A 19,945-nucleotide genomic window follows, 5' to 3' on the forward strand; every position below is an offset into this window, starting at 1 on the left:
TAATTTGCTTTAGATGAGACTTACATGCCAATTCACAGGAAATTTTAGAAGAACTATGTCCTTCCAGAATCCATGGCAAGGAAACAAAACCAATCTACTTGGTTTCTTAATTTTCCTAGTTTTCAAATACAATTTTGCTTTGCCCCTCCCTCTCCCAGACCCTCCCTCCACCCCCACCCTGATTCTTAAAACACTTCCAAAGGTTGCCAGTGCAAATACTTTTCTACCAAGGTATAACATACACTTGAAACTGAAATCTTTGTGCAGAGTTTTGAGTTTTAAACTCTTTCCAAAAAAATACCCTCCTTGGCACAAGAGCTGAGGAATTGTCAAGTTTCTTTTAAATCGTCAAACATAAGATGATGGAAGAGTAGAAAGCACAGTTGAATGAAATGAAATTAAAAACAAAACAAAACAAAACAAAACAAAACAAAACAAAACAAAACCTAGAACTGCAGCTTTTATTAGCCGTCATTGCAGTCTCTCGAACATAAACACCGCCCAGCTCCCCTTCCCAGGGTGCTTGCCTTGAGACAGGTCCAGAACACTGTGGTGCTTTCTATGAAAGGAAACAGAAAGTGTGGCCGAGGTGGTAACGAACAGCCCAGCTACCCACCAGTTTTACAGCAGGATCCGTAGTGAGCTTGATACAGAGAGAAGACAGATGATGGTAAAGCGGGAAATTGTTTAAAATCATCAAGTTTCCTCTTGAAATGTCTTTTCCCAAGGCACAGTGAACAAGACTGCTGCTAGCAATTGGCTAGGACTAACATACCGATGGGAATGCACACATTTCAGACACAACCCCTGTCACATTCTCATAGCTGGTCTCATCACCTGAGTCTCTCCCCTCGGCTGAATTGACACTCCTTAGATTTGTTTGGTCCTTGGAAGGATAATCAATTTTTGTTTCCTGTAATATCAATCATCATCTTCTTTAATGCAGTGATAGGATCGAAGCTGTGTTAGGTAATTTAACCCTTTCACACTAAAAACTAAAAGTTTTCATTATCATCCCACGTGAATCCAATGTGCAGGTTTTGCTTGCTGATTTAAGAATAAAACAAAAATAAAAGGGTTGAGAAGCAAAAACACTGCATTTTTTTTTTTTTTTGCTTCAAGAGGAAACTATAAGAATACATAAAAGGCAAAATTGGCTACTTGAAATCCAAGAATGGTTTTAATGTATTGGCCAAGAAAAATAAACTGCAAAGTTCTGTGAGGTCTTCTAAAAATTTACAAGAAAAACTGATGGGCAGTTCTAATCAGACTTGGATGTTACTTCCCCCCCTTTTTAAAAACGACAACATATACAGTCCCACAAAATACAATATAAACTTTTTTTTATCTTGACTGCCAGAGACGTTCCTTTGCGATGCCTTCTGATAACCAAATGGTTGGACAAAACACACTGCTGGCGTTCATTTCTTCAGGGGCTGGTAAACAGAGGCATTGGGATCAAGTCCAGAGGGGCTGGTCTCCACAAATTTGGAAGAGTAGTGGGGGGAAACAGGACTCAGGGGGCTGGTGGCAGCACTGTATGTTATGCTGGGCATGACGGCCATGACTTCGGCTATCTTCTGTTTCAGGTCCTTGATTTCCTGGTCTTTCTGAAGAATTTGTCCTGGAAGACCAAAGACCCACCATTAGTGAGAAAAGAGGGCTCACCCAACGCAATACCCTCATGGGCCAATCAAACCCAAACGGATTCAACTCCAGCTCTGATGGTTTGTAAGGGCAGGCAATTTTTTCCTGTGATGGGCCAAGCCACATACTGTCTTTGTTGTGTGTGTGTTTTTTAAAAACCATGGAAAAAACTATTCTTAGGCCATGAGTGGTACAAGAACAGGTGGCAGGCTAGATCTGGCCTGTGGGCTATGGTTTACTGGTAAAAAGGGATTCTGTTCATGCCGGTGTGACAAGGCGAAGAGCTCAATTTCCAGGAGCCATGTTTGGAGCTTGGCAGTCCCCAAGGGCAGCCTAAGAGGGTACTCCTTTTGAACTATGAACCGGAATATTGAGCTGGAGTATTTTTGAGCTGGAATATTTTTCTGGGAGGATGGGCTACCTCTGAGTGTCAGACCAGCCAGCTCCTGCCTGCCTCGGGGCCACTCCCCTTCCTGTGCTTCTCTGGCTCTCTATGTGTTGTTCACTCTTCAGGCTTCTACTTCCTCACAAAGCTTCCTCTGCTTCTTCCACCTAAATTAAGACCCTACCGCCAGCCCCCAACTCCTACTAGATTCTCAACACACCCTCAACTTTTTCTGTCACTTTATTCTTTGTAATAATGATAATAATTACAATAGCTAATACAAGTGTGCCAGACGCTGTTCAAAGTGCTTATGTAGATGAACTCATTTATTTGTCACAACAACCCTATAAGGTTATCACCATCCATTTTATAGATGAGGAAACCAACATACAATGAGGCTGAGTGACAGAGCCAGAATTCAAACTCTGCAGTCTGGCTCCAGAGTCTGCACTCCTACCAACCACATTCTTCTGTCTCTTGCGATTACTCATTTGGGTGATGATTTGTGCCCATCATCTCTCCACTGGCTCATGAGCTCTGTGAGGGCAGAGACTGTCTTCCTTTTTTTCTTTGCTATATCCCTAATGCCCAGCCCAGAAGAAAGCTGAGGCCCTGCAAGTTTTGTATCTTGCCCGAAGTCATTCAGTTATTAAGAGGTAGAGCAGGACTTAAACCCAGGACCACTCTTTCTGAAGCCCAGGCAATTTCCACCACGCTTTGACACTCCCTGGTCTACTAGGGGTTCTCACTTAGGAGGAGCCCTTCAGAAATTTAAATGCTGAAAAAAGAAAGAGTCTGCATTTGAGTTGCACTCATTCTGAGTCCAACAGAAGATGGTAATATATTTGAAATGCAAGAGCATGGTGGTGTATTTTAAAAAATGATATAGTAGAAATGAAAGCCATTTTGGAACTAGGATGAATCAAATGATATAGAAAGTAGGAAGCAGAAAAGCAACATGGGGTTTGATTTAAGTTATTAGAGTATTCCGAGCACAAGCATGACAGTGGAGGGAAGCAGTGGGGAAGGTGGCAGCAAAGGGCAGTAGAAAGGAACTGCTCCCTCTGACTTCCTTCACTCCCCTCAGCTTCAAGTAAGCATCAAATATCCTCCGACCCTTTGAACAAAATAAGCCTCAGATGAATAAAATACCTAACAGCATCTGATATATGAGCCACTGTATCTTTTTTTCATGTAGATTTAAGTTTGATTTCTTTAATCATAACATGCAAACATTCCCAGAGCTTTGGAAAAGACAGTTCTCTTTGCTTCTTTGTTGCTTTACAAGAATTTCTGGGCCAACAATGCAATATATATGATCTGTGCTGTGAAGCCAAGCTCCCCTTGGCTACTCTGAGACTAGGTGCTGCTTCACTCCTTCACTCCAGGAGGCAATCTCTTCCAAGTCTGCAAATCCAAGTAAATGGGATAAGGCAGTGAGAGGGTGGCCACTTCTCAGGGAGCTGAGCCAGGCAGGCAAAAAAACAGTGTATGGTTAGATGTCTGGCTTTAAAGCAGGATTCCCAAGAACCTTGCTTTTTAAAGCCTTTCCTTGGGTCCACAGATTAATAATCCAGATTCTCAAACCCCTTCTCCTCTTGTTCTACCACCACCATCCCAGGCCACTCCTGTGGCTTCACTAACTTCTTACAACTTCTATATCCCATCCCCACCCCAAGGGTTTTGGCCCTCTCTGGGGTTTAGACCCCAAATTCCCACTGACTGATGAAGATCTTCCAGCCCGGTGTTCGGGAAGCAACTCCGAATCAAAACATCCCGAACCAAACTCATTCTCTCTTTTCATTCCTTAAACCTGTTCTGCTCTACTTCCGTGGTTCCAGCAACCCTGCCAGAACACGTCACCCTCTTCCTCCAGAAAATCTAGGGGACACACCCTGTAAGACAGTCCTCCTAATCTCCTACTCTCTTCTTCCACGTCCCCCAGCTTAAGGCCACCGGACTGCTGACCTGGACACTCTTAGCACTCTTTTCTTTCCTTTGCTTACACTATTCCCTCAGGTAACAGTGTTTTTCCCTGCCATTCTCTGCTCTCAGAATTCATCCTTCCAAGTCCACTCAATGGCCTCTCCCTCATGAAGCCACCCTGATCTCTCCTCCAGCCTTTCAAGCCATCTGCCTCCATCCAACGGCAGCAGGCCTTGCTGTGCGGCTTTCCTCAGTGTGGCAGTTCTCACTGGGCCCACAGGGTCCACACCATCCTCATGATAATACAGTATCTGCCTTCTTCACGCTCATTTGCCCATGAGTGTAAGTGAAATCTTCCAGAGGCAACATGGCAAGTGAAATTACAAGCTAAATGTAGAAATAGAGAAGAGAACTGAACTTTATTAAGCCAAAAACTAAAGAGATTTGCTACATGTAAAACAATACCACTTTTCTCACTAAAGCTTTTTTTTTTTGTTTTGAGGAATATAGTTTTCATAGAAATGTTACTAATGCTAACTAATATGTTCATTATGTTATTTTTAAATGAATTAATAAATGTTTTAGGTTTTAATTTCTAACAGGTAAATACTGGTTGATATAATCCACCTGAAAAACACCTCCTTGGGGTACTCAAAAATTTTAAGAGTGTAAAGGGGTCCCTAAGAGCAAAAAGTTTGAGCACCACTACCTTAGTGGATCCCCAGCTAAATTATGTCTTGTACATCTTTGTCTCCCCTTTACCTTCTAGGACAATGCTTTATGCAGAGTAAATGTGAACGCTCTGTAAGTACCTGTTGAAATATTCTTTTCCTTCTACTAAGTCAACAGTCTGAAAATTTTTATCAGTAATCTACTGGAGGCTCATCGATTTTTTGAACAAAAGCCAAATTTCTTTTCATCAGGTCATGTCAGGCCTCTGCTCAGAAGCCTTCCAAAGCTTCCCATGTCACTCAGAGTAAAGCCCAAAGTTCTTTCCATGGGTTGCAAAGCTGGCAGAACATGGCTCCCACTACTTCTGACTCTGGCAACTCTCCCCATCACTCAGGCTGCAGCCCCACTGGCCACCATGCCTGCTCCCTCTGACTGAAGTGACTTACTGTGGCTCATTCACTCTCTTCCTCTCAGTCTCTGCTCAAATGCTACCTGTTCAAAGAATCTCCCACCTCCACCACGTCAAGTCAGCAGCCCTATGCGCATGTGGGCACGCACACGCATGCACACACCCTGCCTCGCCACTGATTTATTTTCTTCACTGCACGCATCACGTATTATATTTGCCTGTTACTGTCTGTTCCTTCAGGGATTCTCACAGTGCCTGGCATATGGCAGGTCTCAGCAAATATCTGCTGAGTCAACAGCCTGCTCTCCAGACTCTTCTCCCATCAAGCCCTCCTCTGCAACCTTCGCTCCAGCCAAGCAGAGCCAGCTGTGGCTCTGAACACATCAGGCCCTCCTGGCCTCCCTGGCCTTGCCCAAGCTGTTTCTTCTGTTTAGATACCTCTCTACCCCTAACCTCCACCATGCCACTTCCTCCCTGGGCTAACCCCTTCTCATCAATCAAGACCCAGCTCAGACATCAGCTCCCGTGAGAAATGGCCTTCCCTAATTCCCCAGACTGGCTTAGTCCCTGCCTCTCTGTTTCCATAGACCCTGTAGTACATCCTGCTACAGCAGCACCTTTCGGTGACTCTGAAGTTCTCTATTTCTTCAACAACACCCTGAGCTCCCTGAGCACAGAATCTCATACTCTTCTCTGTGTGCCCTGCACTTGACATTTCTCATCTCAAAATATGTCACAGAATGAATTAATGTGATGATTCCTAGATGTCCATGATGGGCACTTATCAAACCACTTGAAGAGGAAACTGAAATGCCTTTGGTTCGAGCCCTAAGGGCCTCTGCTCCCCACGTCCCGGGGCTTCCTCAGCCACGCCCCCTGATCCGGGGCCTGCTGCTCTCCTACCTTGGGCAATCTCCAGCTGCCGCTTTGCGTCCCCCAGTGCGGAGAACAGGTCCAGCTTGATTCTTGTCTCTGCGCTCAGGCTGTTCTCCAGGTGCTGTGTTTTATCTTGCATGGCTGAGAGGGCTGACATTAACACCTCAGTGTCCTTCTCATTTTCCTTATATTTCCGAAGCTCCTATCAATATCATCAAAGCAGCAATGTTACAAGATAGTTTTGATCGATGTCTACAAATTAGCCTGAAATCACAAATAAAATCCCACTATTACTGACCTGGCCCTTAGAACACAGACTCCTGATGTTTCATGGGTTCAGACCTCACCACTTACAGGGATTGCAAGATGTATTTATACAGTGATGTGCACATACGAAAAACACTGACTGTGCTGGGCTGTTTCTAGGTAACAGTGGACTCTATCTCTAAATAAAATACTCTCTTACTATCCTAATTCAGAACCACAAAGAACTTTTCCTTGCTGCCGGCTGCAAATGTTGCCATAATGCTGCAGTCAAATTTATCAAAACTTGGCTCTCAATCTGCACTAAAAATTATAAAAATGTTAATTATTTTGACAGGGCATACAGCAAAATAAGCCCACTTAAAACATCAGGTAATGTAGCCAGTAAATGTCATATATATATATATATATATATATATATATATATATATATATATATATATATACACACACACACACACACACATACATATATATACACACACACACATATATATATACACATATACACACACACACATACACTGATTTTTTTTATTTTAACAGAGAAATCTAAACTTATTATAGTGAATTAAAAAATACATAAAAGCTCAAATAAAAATCACCCAAAACCCCAACACTGAAAATTTTATATTTTAGTCGTTTTTAAGCATATGTGTATCTTTTAGCATAACTGAAATCACACTATATGTACAATTTTTAAAAAGCTTATATAAATAATCTCAGCTGTTCTTTGAAAATGCAATTTTTATTGGTTGTATAATATTCCTACGTATATATATGTTCCATAAGTTACTAAACAAATCTCCCATTGTTAAGACTATTTCCAAATTTTTTTGCATTTATATACTACTAAGATCAACATCTTTGTATATCAATCATTGGTGAGATTTTATTTTTTATTTTTAAATATTTAACTTATTTATTATTGTATTGTTTAATCAGTTTATTTTGGCAGAGGGGGGTAGGTAATTAGGTTTATTTATATTTGGAGGAGGTACTGGGGATTGAACCCAGGACCTTCTGCATGCTAAGCATGCATTCTACCACTTGAGCTATACCCTCCCCACTGGTGAGACTTTAAAATACTGATCTTAGGCTGGAGTCATAAAAAGGGAAATAGTTTTAAAAAGTACATAACCTTTTCCAGAAAGTTACACTTCCACCAGCAACATATGAGGCCTATTTTACTGCATCTTCACCCAGGTTAATATTACCATTTAAACATTCTTTTCTAATTTCACAGGCGATAAATGCTACCTAACCTGAAAAAGTGTAATCAATCTACAGTAAGTCAAATTGTGATATAAAACATGTCAAAGACCATCAACTTTTCTGGCACGTATTGGAATCTGGTTAAATTAAATATGACTTGAATGAGCTGGACAAGACGAGAGGCTCCTTTGTGTCTTACAGAGATTTTCAGATGGACTTGGGTTTGCCCTGTATTAAAAGGCACCATCTCCATACTGCAGCACAGAGCACAAGTCTAACATGGAAGAGGAATTCAAGTGTGATGAAGTCTTTTGTTTCCCTTCACCTGAACTTTCAGTTCCAGCTCTCTGATCTGGTCTTCTTTCACCTTCATGTCCATTGTGAGCTTCTTGCTCTCTGCTTCTAATTCTCTGATCCGATTCCGTAAGGTTTCGGTGCACTCTCCTCTTTTGAAAAAGAAGAGAAGGGAAAAAAGGTACTTAAAAGACTAAAGGTTTGCTTATACTGCAGGATTGGTATTTTGCTTATACTTTCTTATACTCCAGTCAGTCAGATTTTAGCTTTTGACTCAGTCTGCTCATTCTCTCTGTTCTTTGATAATTTTAAAAATGATCTAAATAATTATTAACTGGGGGTCTAATATAGGCCAGTGACCAAGCTAGGCACTTTACCCACACTATCATCTTTACTGGGGTAGGATATATTATCCCATTTTCCAGGTAAGAAAACTGAAGCTACTTAGATATAACACTAGTCCAAGGTCACCAGGCTTGGAGGTCACCGTACTCAGGTAAGAAATGAGGATTTTTTTAGCTTGCCAATCCAGCAAGCTTCCCACCAGGCCATGTGATGAGACAATGCACACAACCTGAGCAAGACAGAACCAGATGCCTGCTGTCTCCAGCAGGGGGCGGTGAGCTAAAAACATTTTCATTTCTGAGGGGCTATGCATTGGGATCATCACCTTTCTTTAGTCATGAAGTTGTGACAAGCCTGGAGTAAACAGAAAAAGAAAGGAGCAACATTAGGCTACTTCTCAGGGCTATGATAAGGACAAACTAAAAATGATGATGGTAATGGCCAGTCCAAAGCTGATTAACTGTTCAGGTTTCAGAAACAGCCTGGTGGAGAAAGTAGGTGTCCTTGGCCTACTGAAAAGGAGAGACTTAACGCCTTGAGATTCACCTAAGAATAAAAACAGCCTCTACATAAATGATGGCAAACAAGGACCATCCAAGGATAAGATCACAGCAAATAAGCTTAAATGAACACACAAGAGATTTGGGGCAGAGGCTGAAACCAAGTTACTGATTCTCAGGCATAAGAGACGTTAAACACTATAGTTAAGGAACTATCATATCCTCCTCAGGGATTTTTTTTTTTAAAAAGAGTAACTGCTGGATGAATTAAGGAGAGCATAAGCCACAACAGATGACTATTCAGGGGAATCTCCTACAAACGTAAGTGCCTCAGAAATGCTTACAAGTCTTTAAATGAATGAGCAAACAAAACTCCCACATCCTAGGCAGGTTTAGTAAAGGGTCTTGTAACTCTGTATGGATGCTGATGGGCCAGCTCAGTCATCTGCAGTATAGGGTCTGCTGGGGGAAGGCATGCTCACACAGGAGGAAGAGTTCTTTCTCCCGCTGATTATTTACCAAAAGATGAAATGATGGCTCACCAATTACTCTGCAAATGCCAGAACTCAAAAGAAGGCTATTAACACACCAAATACAAAAAAGCAAAAAGTAGAATTCTATCACAGGTGAAAATTAGGACACTTAAAGTAAAATAAAAATTTACCCTCACTCCACATCTATAAACCCATAACTGACCCCAACCATGCTGATGAACTTCACCAGTCAAAAAAAACAAAGAAAAAAGATACAGTGATAAAGTGAAGCAGAAGCCAAAAAGAAAAAGAAAAAGAGGCTCTTAACTTTTCTCCATTTTTTTCCAGCTCATTTGACAGTTTGCTGATATCCAACAAAGACATGAGCAGTCAGTACAGAGTGCCTGGGGAACCAAGATTTTACCTCCCTTCCATTTTAAGATAAAAACTCCAGAAACATACACCTAAGAGTAGAGAGTAAGGCTAGTTCTATAAAAGGAACAAAATTCCAGATTGGTTCTAAGTGTTTAGTAATTATCAATCTGACAGAAAGTGGCTGGAAACTTTTTGAGCAGCATTTTGTCTCCCATGTATGGGAGGCATGGTGATTCCCTCATCCCACTTTACAGAGGAGGCCACTGAGGGATGAAGTTGTCATAAGAGAACTCAAGTGTGCACAGATGGAGCTGAAACCAGCTAATAAAACAATACTTAAAGCAATCCATCCATGCATGATTGTGTATTTCCAGTCCTGTCCAAGGTATCAAATTCCCACATCTGTTTCAGCCCAAGGAAAGCCAACCTTGGATTAAGCACTCTGGGGACACGGACATACCTAGATGCGGCAGCAAATGCAACAGCCCGAGCAGCAGTGGCTTCTTCTAGCTTCTTCCTTTTTTTCTCCTCCATTAACTGCTTTTCTACAAAACTTCGGGCTTCCTGCTCAGCTTTTAGCTTTTTCTCCAACTGGCTGATATTCTGCTTGTCTTTTTGCTTCATCTGAACAGCATTATGTAACCTATATGGAAATGATTGTCAGTGGTACAAAGTTTTACAATTAGAAACGTCCACTATAAACCCTGAAGAAACATGGTTCCTCTTTATCATTTTAAGACCAAAGTAAACAGGAGATTTGAATAGCAAATCATAAATGTCAACTCCCAGTGCCCAGGGAAAATACACTGTCATTATTATTTAACAATTCCTAAACACCAATAAACAAGCTGCCTTACAAGATACAGAATCAGACCTAGGCTCCGCTCTACTAATGTAAGTGATCTATAGAAGGTAACCCAGAAAACAGGATAAAACAAATTTCTATCAGAGGAAAAGATAACTGTAGGATGAATTCTAGTGCCCCAAAATACCCTGAAAGAACTTTGGTCTGAGACTAAAGAACAGAGGATGGGAGGGGAAGGTCTTTCTTTGCCTGAAAACAATATGCTGCAGCCTACTGCAAGCCTTTCCTTTCCAGCTGTGAGATGTTTTCTCAGCGTATCCCAAAATAGATCTCATAGTTAGAATCACAGGATGCTTAATTTCATATAGAAATTTCAGCCACACTCCCTTCCCTTCCTACTACCACCCCCAGCTTTACGTATCAATACAAGGTTTCTCTCAATATATCAATATAAGGTGAGTTTTTCTCAATGTAAGCTGAGACATTCTCTATGTAAGTGTTAGAGGCACTACATGGTCAGAAGAAATGGAAAGGTTATCTGCCTGTAATGCGCTAGCTTTTGTGCTACATTCCTCGAAAATGTTGAAGGACTACTCTTTCAAGGGAAAGCCCAGAAAGCTCAGAGCCTATAACAGGAATCACTAACCCAGACACACATTGCTTAGAGATTCCAAAAAAGACAGACCCACATTGAGTTAAGTAATTCCAGAATGAATTAATGGGAAGCATAAAAGAATTCACACAGAAGAGCTGGCTTTATGCCTGCCTCTTCAAATAAAGTTCAGTGTCATTTTTTAGTTCCAGAAATCAAAGTAAATAGAGTCTAATCCTCTGGTAAGTTTCACTCAAAGGAATAAGAGAAATACTTCTGCCACAATTTGAGAAGCTATTAAATAAAAGAAGACAAAATATAAATATTAATAAACTGTTTCGTTGCATGAAGTAAGTCTTGTTTGTTTGTTCGGGGGGCGGGGATTAGTTTTATTTATTTATTTATTTAATTTATTTTTAATGGAGGTACTGGGGATTGAACCCAGGACCTCCTGCATGCTAAGCTCTACCACTAAGCTGTATACAGATTTTGTAACATGCTGGGTTTCTGGTCCTAAATTGAGTATTTTAAACATTTTATTAAAAAACCCTCTGCTAGATTGCTTTATCATCATGAATCTTGTGCTACAGCCCCTGGAAACAAGAGAAACGGTGAGGCCACTTGGCTCAAGGCCAAAGGCCCAAAAGGCACACGTACTTGTTCTGCAGCAGCTCGTTCTCCTGTCGGAGCTGGCCCATTTCTGAGCGGATCCCTCGCTCGGTGCTCGACAAGGAGCTGATCTGACTGCGGAGCTCCTGTTCCACTTGCCTGCTGGCCTGCAGGTCAGCCTTTAACTTTTTAATGTCTTGTTCCAGCCTAGGAGAAGGAGAAACACAGGATTTTTTATCATAGAGAGGGCACCCACGGGCCTCTGTGAGACCCTGGCTAAAGTCCCGGACCACTGGTCCCGGAGCACCCCTCTGGCAGCTCCTGACATGACCACAACTCCTGTCCACAATCGGCCTTTGATTTCAGTGCTGCTGCCTGGGTTCCCACCTCTTCCCAGAGGGTAGCTTTTGATTCCTCCCAAGTATTTGTGAACACTGACAGGTGAAGATGGTGCTTATGAATACCTGAGCTGCTAATAAAGCAGGAGGGGAAGGCAGAGGGAGTACGGTTGAAGGCTAAGGTCTCCTCCCCACTGGTGAATTTCCCATGCCCCTCGGCAAGGGAGCTATGTTAATAACAACCAGCCCAGGACCTACCTGCTTTGAGAGACTCTAATAGTTCAGAATGTACTGCCTGAGACTCCCTCCCATCACGGGCCTAGAAGAAAACTGTCTGAGACAACCTCCTGACACTGCTAGCATCCTTGCTAAATGATGCTCACACCTGCAGTGATTGTGACAGAAGAACTCAACAGACTCAACAACAATGAAAAAGGAACAAATTACATGATCTATGAATCACGAGAAAACACTGTGAAATGAAGCCCATCTTTTCAATCCCTTACTCCTCTTCCATTTATTTTCTTTAATACAGTAGTAGTTTCATTTTAAGTTACATGTACTGGGGAACTATTATATGCACATACAGGGCTGAAAAAGGTTGACAAAAAGTATAAAATCAAGTCCCTTTCTTCATGAGAGGACTTTAGGATTTCACTGCGGCCAATAAATAGACACTTAAAATGACTCAACAATAACACAGGAAAGCCATGATTAAATACATACTAGCAGGAATAACTAATATTTAATGAGAACATATGTGCCAGACACTGTTCTGTGGGCTTTAATGGAATGAACTCATTTAATCTGTACAACTATGGGCTGAGTGCAATTATTAGTCCCATTTTTACAGATGAAGAAATCTAGATTCAGGAAAGGTTCCAGCCCAAAGTCACACGGGCAGCCTACCTCCAGAGCCACTCTCTTCTCCAGCAGGCCAAACTGTGGCCCCATCACCCATAGAAGGTATGGGGAGAAGTGCCACGTGAGTTGAGGAGAGAAGACAAGAACTGAGTTGGGCAGGATTTGGAGAAGTAGAGGAGAAGAGAAGGCATTCTAAACAAGGAGAAAACATGCTCGAAAGCTTAAAGGTAGGAACAGCCACAGATATTCGGGGGCAGAGCAATGAGTCTGGCCTCTGAGGAAGGCCTGTACTCTGGGAATAGAGTGAGAGAGGACAGAAGGGGCCTTGCACTGAAAGTCAGGCCAAGGATGACTGCCAGGTGAGACTCAGAAGACACCTTTTCCTACAAACTTACAGGTAGGCAGAAGTCAGTTTGCACTGATGAGACTCGTGCATTTCACTAATCCAACATCCCAACAGAACCAAGATTTCTGAAGGGCAATGGTGATCTCTCCCTAGCAATGGTGATCTCTCCCTAGAACTGCCAGCTCCATGGACTGAGTCCTTACAGATATGTTTTATGAAGCACTAAATCCCCAGGGCCCACCACAGTGATCAACACTTACTGAATACATATATATGTTGTCTGATCTTAGAAAAATCAAAGAGCAGCTTTATTTACCTGTCTATCTTTAGCCAACTGAAACAAAATCTCAAAACCAAAATGTCATGAAACATCGATGGTTATCTCCCAGGCACAGTAGCCAGTCCCCCTGTCCAGTGCCTAGGAGCACTGACTGGAGACCTTGTGTTCCAAAAGTGCTGCTGGTCTCCTGACACAGCTCACTCTCCAAGCAAGGGTCACAAATTGACATGATGCCACACTTTCCCTACTGCCAGAGTTTTTCCAGTTGAACATACTCCCGGAACTGCTCTAAACAATTACCTACTGGCACTGATACCATCCCCACACCATCCCTCATTCACCCGAAGTAACCCAACAGATACTTTCCAAAACAGGTTGATGCCATCAGGTTATCCCCATTAAGAAGTCTGGCTGAAATACGTGTTAGGTAATTTATCTTTCCTGAGAAGTCAATTTCACAGTCTGAGGATTGTATTTTTAGTAGAAAGGATGAGTTTTAAGAAGAGAATAGAGACTCGGCATGGTTTAGAAATGGGGCTTAAGATCAGGATTCTAGACTCAGCTCTGGTGCCAACTCTGCCACTCTGGGCAAGGCACACAACCTTTCAAGACTCAGTTTCCCCATTTGAGGCAAATGATCTCTAAAGTTCCTCCCAGCTTGGTCTAGGATTTCGAGGCCTGACACACTTACCACCAGCTGCTGATCTGCTCCTTCAGATTAGCAACCTCAGCTGTATCGTATGCAGAGGCACAGGAATCAAGTTCCACACAACCAGCCACTGAGGCAAAGCGTGTGCCGTAGTTGGGAATGAAAGAAAAATTAAATCTGCAAAGGCTAGATGTCGATAATTTTGAAGTTACTACCTTTTTGCATTTTTTAATCTATAAAAGCCAAATTTTCCTACCATGAACTAAGAATAACAATATTCTGAATGAAACTTTAGAGTTGTTTTTGGGTAAAAACCCAGAGTTAGTGCAGTTATGAGAGCAAAACATGCGAAATATCTAGAGTGCAACTTCTGGAGGCCACAGAACACTAAACAATATTGTTTTGTGTAGACTATGAAAATATTGTCAAAGACATAAAGCAGTACAACAGAAATAAAGTGACACAGTTACAACAGTATGTTCACTTTGTAAAAATTCCTAAGTTGTTGTAAGCTTGAGATTTATGCACTTTTGTGGATATGGTATACTTCAATAAAAAGCTTATTTTCAAAAATTAAATAACTTAATTTCACAAGGCATACAACTAAAATGCTTCAGGATTTCCCTAACTGCTGCCATTAATTCTGTAAAACCGTGAATTATCGTTTTCCAAGCAGTTGCAGCAAACCTGTGAATTAACACCAGCATTCCCCAGTCTAAGAAACACAGATCTACGGGTAACTGCATAACGACATGTAAGACAACTTTACGTGCTAAAGGGTAAATTCTCAGTAGTTTTTAAAATTTATGAGGGGAAATTTTTCATTGTCTCTGTACAGAAAGCATTAATTTAACGATGAATATTCACTATATTTTAAATCTTTACTGAGGTAGGTAGTAAAATGATTTATAATTCCTTACTGGATTCATGTTTTCACTGCAAAAATGATACCCAATCAATACAAAAAACTGCATATAACAGGAAAGTATAAAGAATGAAATGTAAATAACTCATAATCCCTTCATCCAGACAGAACCACTACTTGCGTTTACCTCACTTCTTTTCTTTCTTAACACATTTAAACATTTTTAATACCGCTGAGAATCACATATATTTTACATATCTTAAGCACCTTTCCACATCATTAGAAATTTTTCACAATTTAATTGCATAATATTACGCTGTATGGATGTACAGTACAATCCTATTTTCTAAGATATATTTCACTCTCTGCATATGCTCAATAGGAAAATGTATGCATGAGTTTTTAAAGAATTATATGAATTAGAAAACTGAACTGAATCAAGCCAGTCAAGTGCCACGGGCATTTATTAGACAGATTACTGCTACTTGTCTTTATGGTATACTTAACTCTCTGGGGCTGAAGGTCAGTACTTACTAGGTAAAATGCAAATGTATAATTTATTGGTGTGAAGCACCAAGAAGTACTGATTAAATCGTGTTAAGAGGTTAATGAAAAATCTTCAAATGTATTCTGGGGTTTTAATAAAATGTCAACAGCTGCAACCTAAATTAGAAGCAAGTGGTCAAGAAGAAAATGAGGCAGAAGTAATAGTTTATAACCCTTAAAACTAATTTCAGTAAACAGGAATCAAAAGAAAGGAAGAAAAATTCATCTGCGAGCTCAAACCCACTTATCAGAGCTAAATCCTACTCTCCTCCTTACACAATAGAAGATTAAGGGAGAAAAGAGAACTTTCCTCCAGCAGAGCTAACAAACTCATCCAAAAAAGAGAAATAATGGGTCAGACAGATCTTAACCAAGCTTTGGTAAGGTTTAGGCAGCAAATAAATGCATCCCTCCTTGCCCAACCCCCCGTGGCCCTAGTATTCCCCCTGACAAAGGCTGCCCAAGAACGCTTCTACTTGGGATACAGACAGGGCCCACAGCAAAGCTGGAGTCTACGCATCCAGTAAATATGTCTGTTTATGCCAAATTAGACAAGCCAGGGTTCTAATCAACTCAAAATGTTACCTATTAGGTCCAGGCACCTTTCCAAGCCATTTTGTTGATGAATTTCAACTCGACTTATAAACTTGTGAAGCTACTTCTGAACTCCAGCAGACTACCTAACTCACGAGCAAGAGGGGGCCCCCTGAGAGCAGCACTTCCTCAGGGCTCCACTCCGTGGCCAGGCTGATTTCAGAGCAATGCTGCCAAGATAAGGAACCCTCTTACCCACTCCAAACCTCCACTCCATCTCATCTTCTCCCTCATTCCACCCAACTAAGGTAAGCTATAATGTAAATGGCTAATAATTAACTATTTAATTTTAAGAGAGAAGATTTACATTTTAAAAAGGGGTAATTTTCGAGCTGACCAAAAGAATGAAGCTCAAACATGAGTCTTTCAGGTAAGCTAAATAGGAGACATATCTTCGAGTATCTCGAAGCATACCTGGTAGTAAAACAAAGTATAGTATTCAAGTGTCAGCTTTCAGTTGAAAGGGGTATTGTTTTTGAGTATATGAAAAGGTAGGGAGATACTGACGTCTAAATGTTTGTAATCCTTATCCACTGTGAATTGCCTGAATTACAGCCACAGTGCTAAGACTGTTTAAAAGTTTAAAAAAGTTCAAAAGCCTCCAATGTGTACAGCCAATACCTTCATGTTTTTATAAAGCCTAAAGGTTTATGAGGCCTGACTGAGAACACAGAAGAACTTTAAGGCTCTGAGGCAGTAAATTTCCCCAGGAAACATGTCCTGCAAAAAAGAGGGAGACCTGTTCTCAGCCAGGACTTCACCTAGGGATGACTAGGTTCCCCAAACACTCTATGAGTCACACTCCATACCCACTCCAGAAAGCGACCTAAGTGTATATTTCTATAGGTTGCCAGCTTGACCCCATGAGGCCATCAGGAAGTTAGGGGGCCTCAGCTGTGCTGTTATCTCTGAACTCTGAAAAGCTAGTGACAGATATGCTGTAGGCCTTGCCAGACAACACAGAACTTACAATGCTGCTTGCTCCATAAGAAAAGGGGCTTCAGAAAGTCATCTCCGAATCATACAGCCAAGTGATTGAAAGATGAGTTTTTCTCACAAACCCATCATACCAGCCAAAACAACCCACTCCTTGTTTCCAGATGTCTCTGCCTTTAATTATACCACCCTTCTGAAGGAATAGCCTCCAATTTTCAAATCTCACTCATTCGAGGCCCTGTTAAAAAATAAAAATAAAAAATAAACTAAACAAACTCTCCAGCATGAGGTGCTGATTTCTAAGGGCCCAAAGTTCTTGCTCCTAAAAACTGAAAGCCCTTACTATTGGTGCTTCTCATTCAGCACTAAACCTGTGCTGTTTTTTAATTTGTTTTGGTTTTTAATCTTTTTTTGTGTATGTAGCTTATTTCTAAAAAGACTGTAAGTTCTCTGAAGCCAGGGGTTGATAGTGCCCTAAAATTAAAAGCTGGAAGTGTGTTTCTTCCAATCCTTCCAGGACCATGACTCTAACCCTCACTCTATGTCCTTCTCCTCAGTGCTGAGAATACAATGGGGTCAATGTTATGATACATGTGGCTCGGGAAACAACATATCTACAGCAGGCTGTCAGAGTTTTAGTTTAAATAGTGGCTGAAGGAGACAGGGGTAAATGGGCATTTGCTTATCAAGAAGGCAGGTGCACATGAAAAGAATGAATGAAGAGCAACTGCTTCATCTCGGTAAGTACCTAATTCCATTAGGAGATCCCCTGGTATACATTAATCACACAAGACAAGACTTGTTTAGGGACCACACAGCTGTCTATGCAGAAAGCTGAGCTCATAAATCAAAGCTCTGTTCCCAGAAGAAATACTGTTTACCCTCTCCACCAACTCCTTCCCCTCCCCTCTTTCCAGGTCATTCACACTGACAGGATGGGCAGCATGGGTCATTCACATGAAAACATGAATGTATCTCACCTTAAGTGAGGCCTATCCTGACTTGAAGCTGCCCCAGTATATTCTATAAACCACAGCTCTGGAAAGAGCGAAATGAAGCTGCCTCAGGTCTCACTGTGGTTACTACAATTGCTTCCCAGACACAATTATACAAAAATAAATAACAGCCTGATGACCCGATTGCTGGTGAAACCATTACAAAGTTTCTTATGTCTCTGCTCCCTAATCTGTCAAACACATTCATTTTCATTAAGGAACATAAAGAGACAGAAAAGGAAATCTAGAGGATTTCACACAACTGGTCATTTAGGGATATAGGAAACTGACTTCTTGAAGCCCTTCAAGAATAAGGCTGAGTGCCACAAACTAGTATTTTTAATAAGGTCCCTAAAAGATGTAGTCAGATATGAGGGTTTCTATCAAAAGTCTTTAAAAATATTCATCCCACTCCCAGTCTACAGATACAAAGATTTGTGTAAAAGTGTTTTTGTTGCAGCATTATTTATAATAAAAAAAAAATCAGAAACACTTGAATATTCAACAGAAGACTGGCTAAATAAATTGTATATTCCTGTGTCTGACTGACATGCAACCATTAAAAACCAATCAAGGAAGATTATTCAATGACATGGGAGAATGCTCATGATACAGTCAGTGAAAAAGACAATTACTAAAGAATATACATAGTATGAGCTTCATTTTGTGAAAAGCATATGTATATATCCAAGAGAAAAGAGACTGAGAGGATATACATTAAGATAGTGCTATCTCAATGTGACAATGAACGTATCTATGTTCATGTATAACTGAAAAATTATGCTCTACACTGGAATTTAAGATACAACATTGTAAAATGATTATAAATCAATAAAAAATGTTAAAAAAAAGATAGTGCTATCTCTTCTTTATTTTCAAAGCTGGAAGTAATTAACATCTGTAACTTATTTTTAACACTTTAATTACTATTTTTTTGATTGCGAAAAAGTTATTTTAAAAGCAGAAGCTGTTAATTTGCTTTCCATGGCTTTTCAGCGTTCACTGTTACTCTTAGACTTGCCCATGTAACAGGCCAGTTTCAGAATAAATCTGAAAGCCTTAGGGAAAACCCACCCCTTTTACTTTATAAACTTTTTAGGTCACTCCAAAAAAGGGGAACTTAACTTTCTGAAGTAGAAAATGCCTCAGTTCCTAACTGAACATCAACTACTTCCCATTCATCAGTTCCTATCAAAGCAATAGTCTGTCAAAATCTAGATTCTAGAGCTGCAGTTTATCGCCCTGTCCTGGTTCCCTTTGGAAAGAGGAGAGCAGGCATTGCTCTGATACCAGGTTTTGTGGTATACCCACATTACAGGAGATGTGCTAGAAGATCCACATTCTAAACCAGCTGGCCTGTGAAGTCTGAATAACCAGTGTCCATGTCCTCAGTTTTGGTGTATTTTATGCTCTAAAAACACAGTAGAAAAACATCTTCGTGTAGAACAAGTTACCTTAGGAGGCCTCTGCATCGTATGGCTTAAGGAACACCAGATACCCAAACCACCTTTCTTATCACAAGGCTGTCCTCTCTCCTTCTAAGTGATCTGAAAACCTCATGGTCAGATGTGAGGGTGCAAGAAAAAAAGGGTTGGTCTCTGACTCTGGAAGAGCACTGTCAACAGATGCATGTTTTCCAGGAGCTTAAGGAACTGAAGGAGAGGAGAAGGCAAAAAGGTTCCATTAATATATGGCAGATTAGTTCATGGGATTTACCAGCTAGTCCTTAAGTAAAAGTTCTTCGTACAGGAGCCCAGTTTTGATCCATGGGGCCAGTGGAGGATGGAACAAAATACAAGAATAACAGGAACGGTCAGATGCAGAGGTTATAAACTGGTGAGACAATCTGGCTCATAAACATGTTTTGTTTGACCCTCCCCCACATGATGTAAAAAAAAAATGTTAACTGGGAGATTTCACATACAGATATCTATTTTTGGCATCTCTTCTAAATATCAGAAGATTTAGCCACACTGGGCCTGCAACTTCCCACAACAACTGTTTGGAAAGGTATATGCTTCCAAAACCGAAGGTGCCAGGTGCAGTACTGAATACAAGTGATGCCAACCCTGGCCTCTCCACTGATGCCTGTGCCTGCCTCGCTCCTGTAGGGGTCTGAGTCTGAAACGCCCTCTCTAGAGCCAG

General features: G+C 41.0%; 1 protein-coding gene across 1 annotated transcript in view; it reads right to left on the bottom strand.

Moving 5' to 3' along the window:
- Positions 1–447: 447 nt before the first annotated feature.
- The window catches only part of MACO1 (macoilin 1), a 51,513-nt gene continuing 32,015 nt past the window's right edge, over positions 448–19,945 (bottom strand). The window contains exons 7-11 of the mRNA XM_074377145.1: positions 11,436–11,594; positions 9,842–10,024; positions 7,720–7,840; positions 5,943–6,117; positions 448–1,624 (exon numbers count right to left, since the gene is read on the bottom strand). Coding sequence (XP_074233246.1) covers positions 1,422–1,624; positions 5,943–6,117; positions 7,720–7,840; positions 9,842–10,024; positions 11,436–11,594 — 841 coding nt within the window. The 3' untranslated portion in view covers positions 448–1,421. The remainder of the gene's footprint in view (positions 1,625–5,942; positions 6,118–7,719; positions 7,841–9,841; positions 10,025–11,435; positions 11,595–19,945) is intronic.

This window comes from Camelus bactrianus, chromosome 13, assembly GCF_048773025.1.
Source record: "Camelus bactrianus isolate YW-2024 breed Bactrian camel chromosome 13, ASM4877302v1, whole genome shotgun sequence".
NCBI classification, from domain to species: Eukaryota; Metazoa; Chordata; class Mammalia; order Artiodactyla; family Camelidae; genus Camelus; species Camelus bactrianus.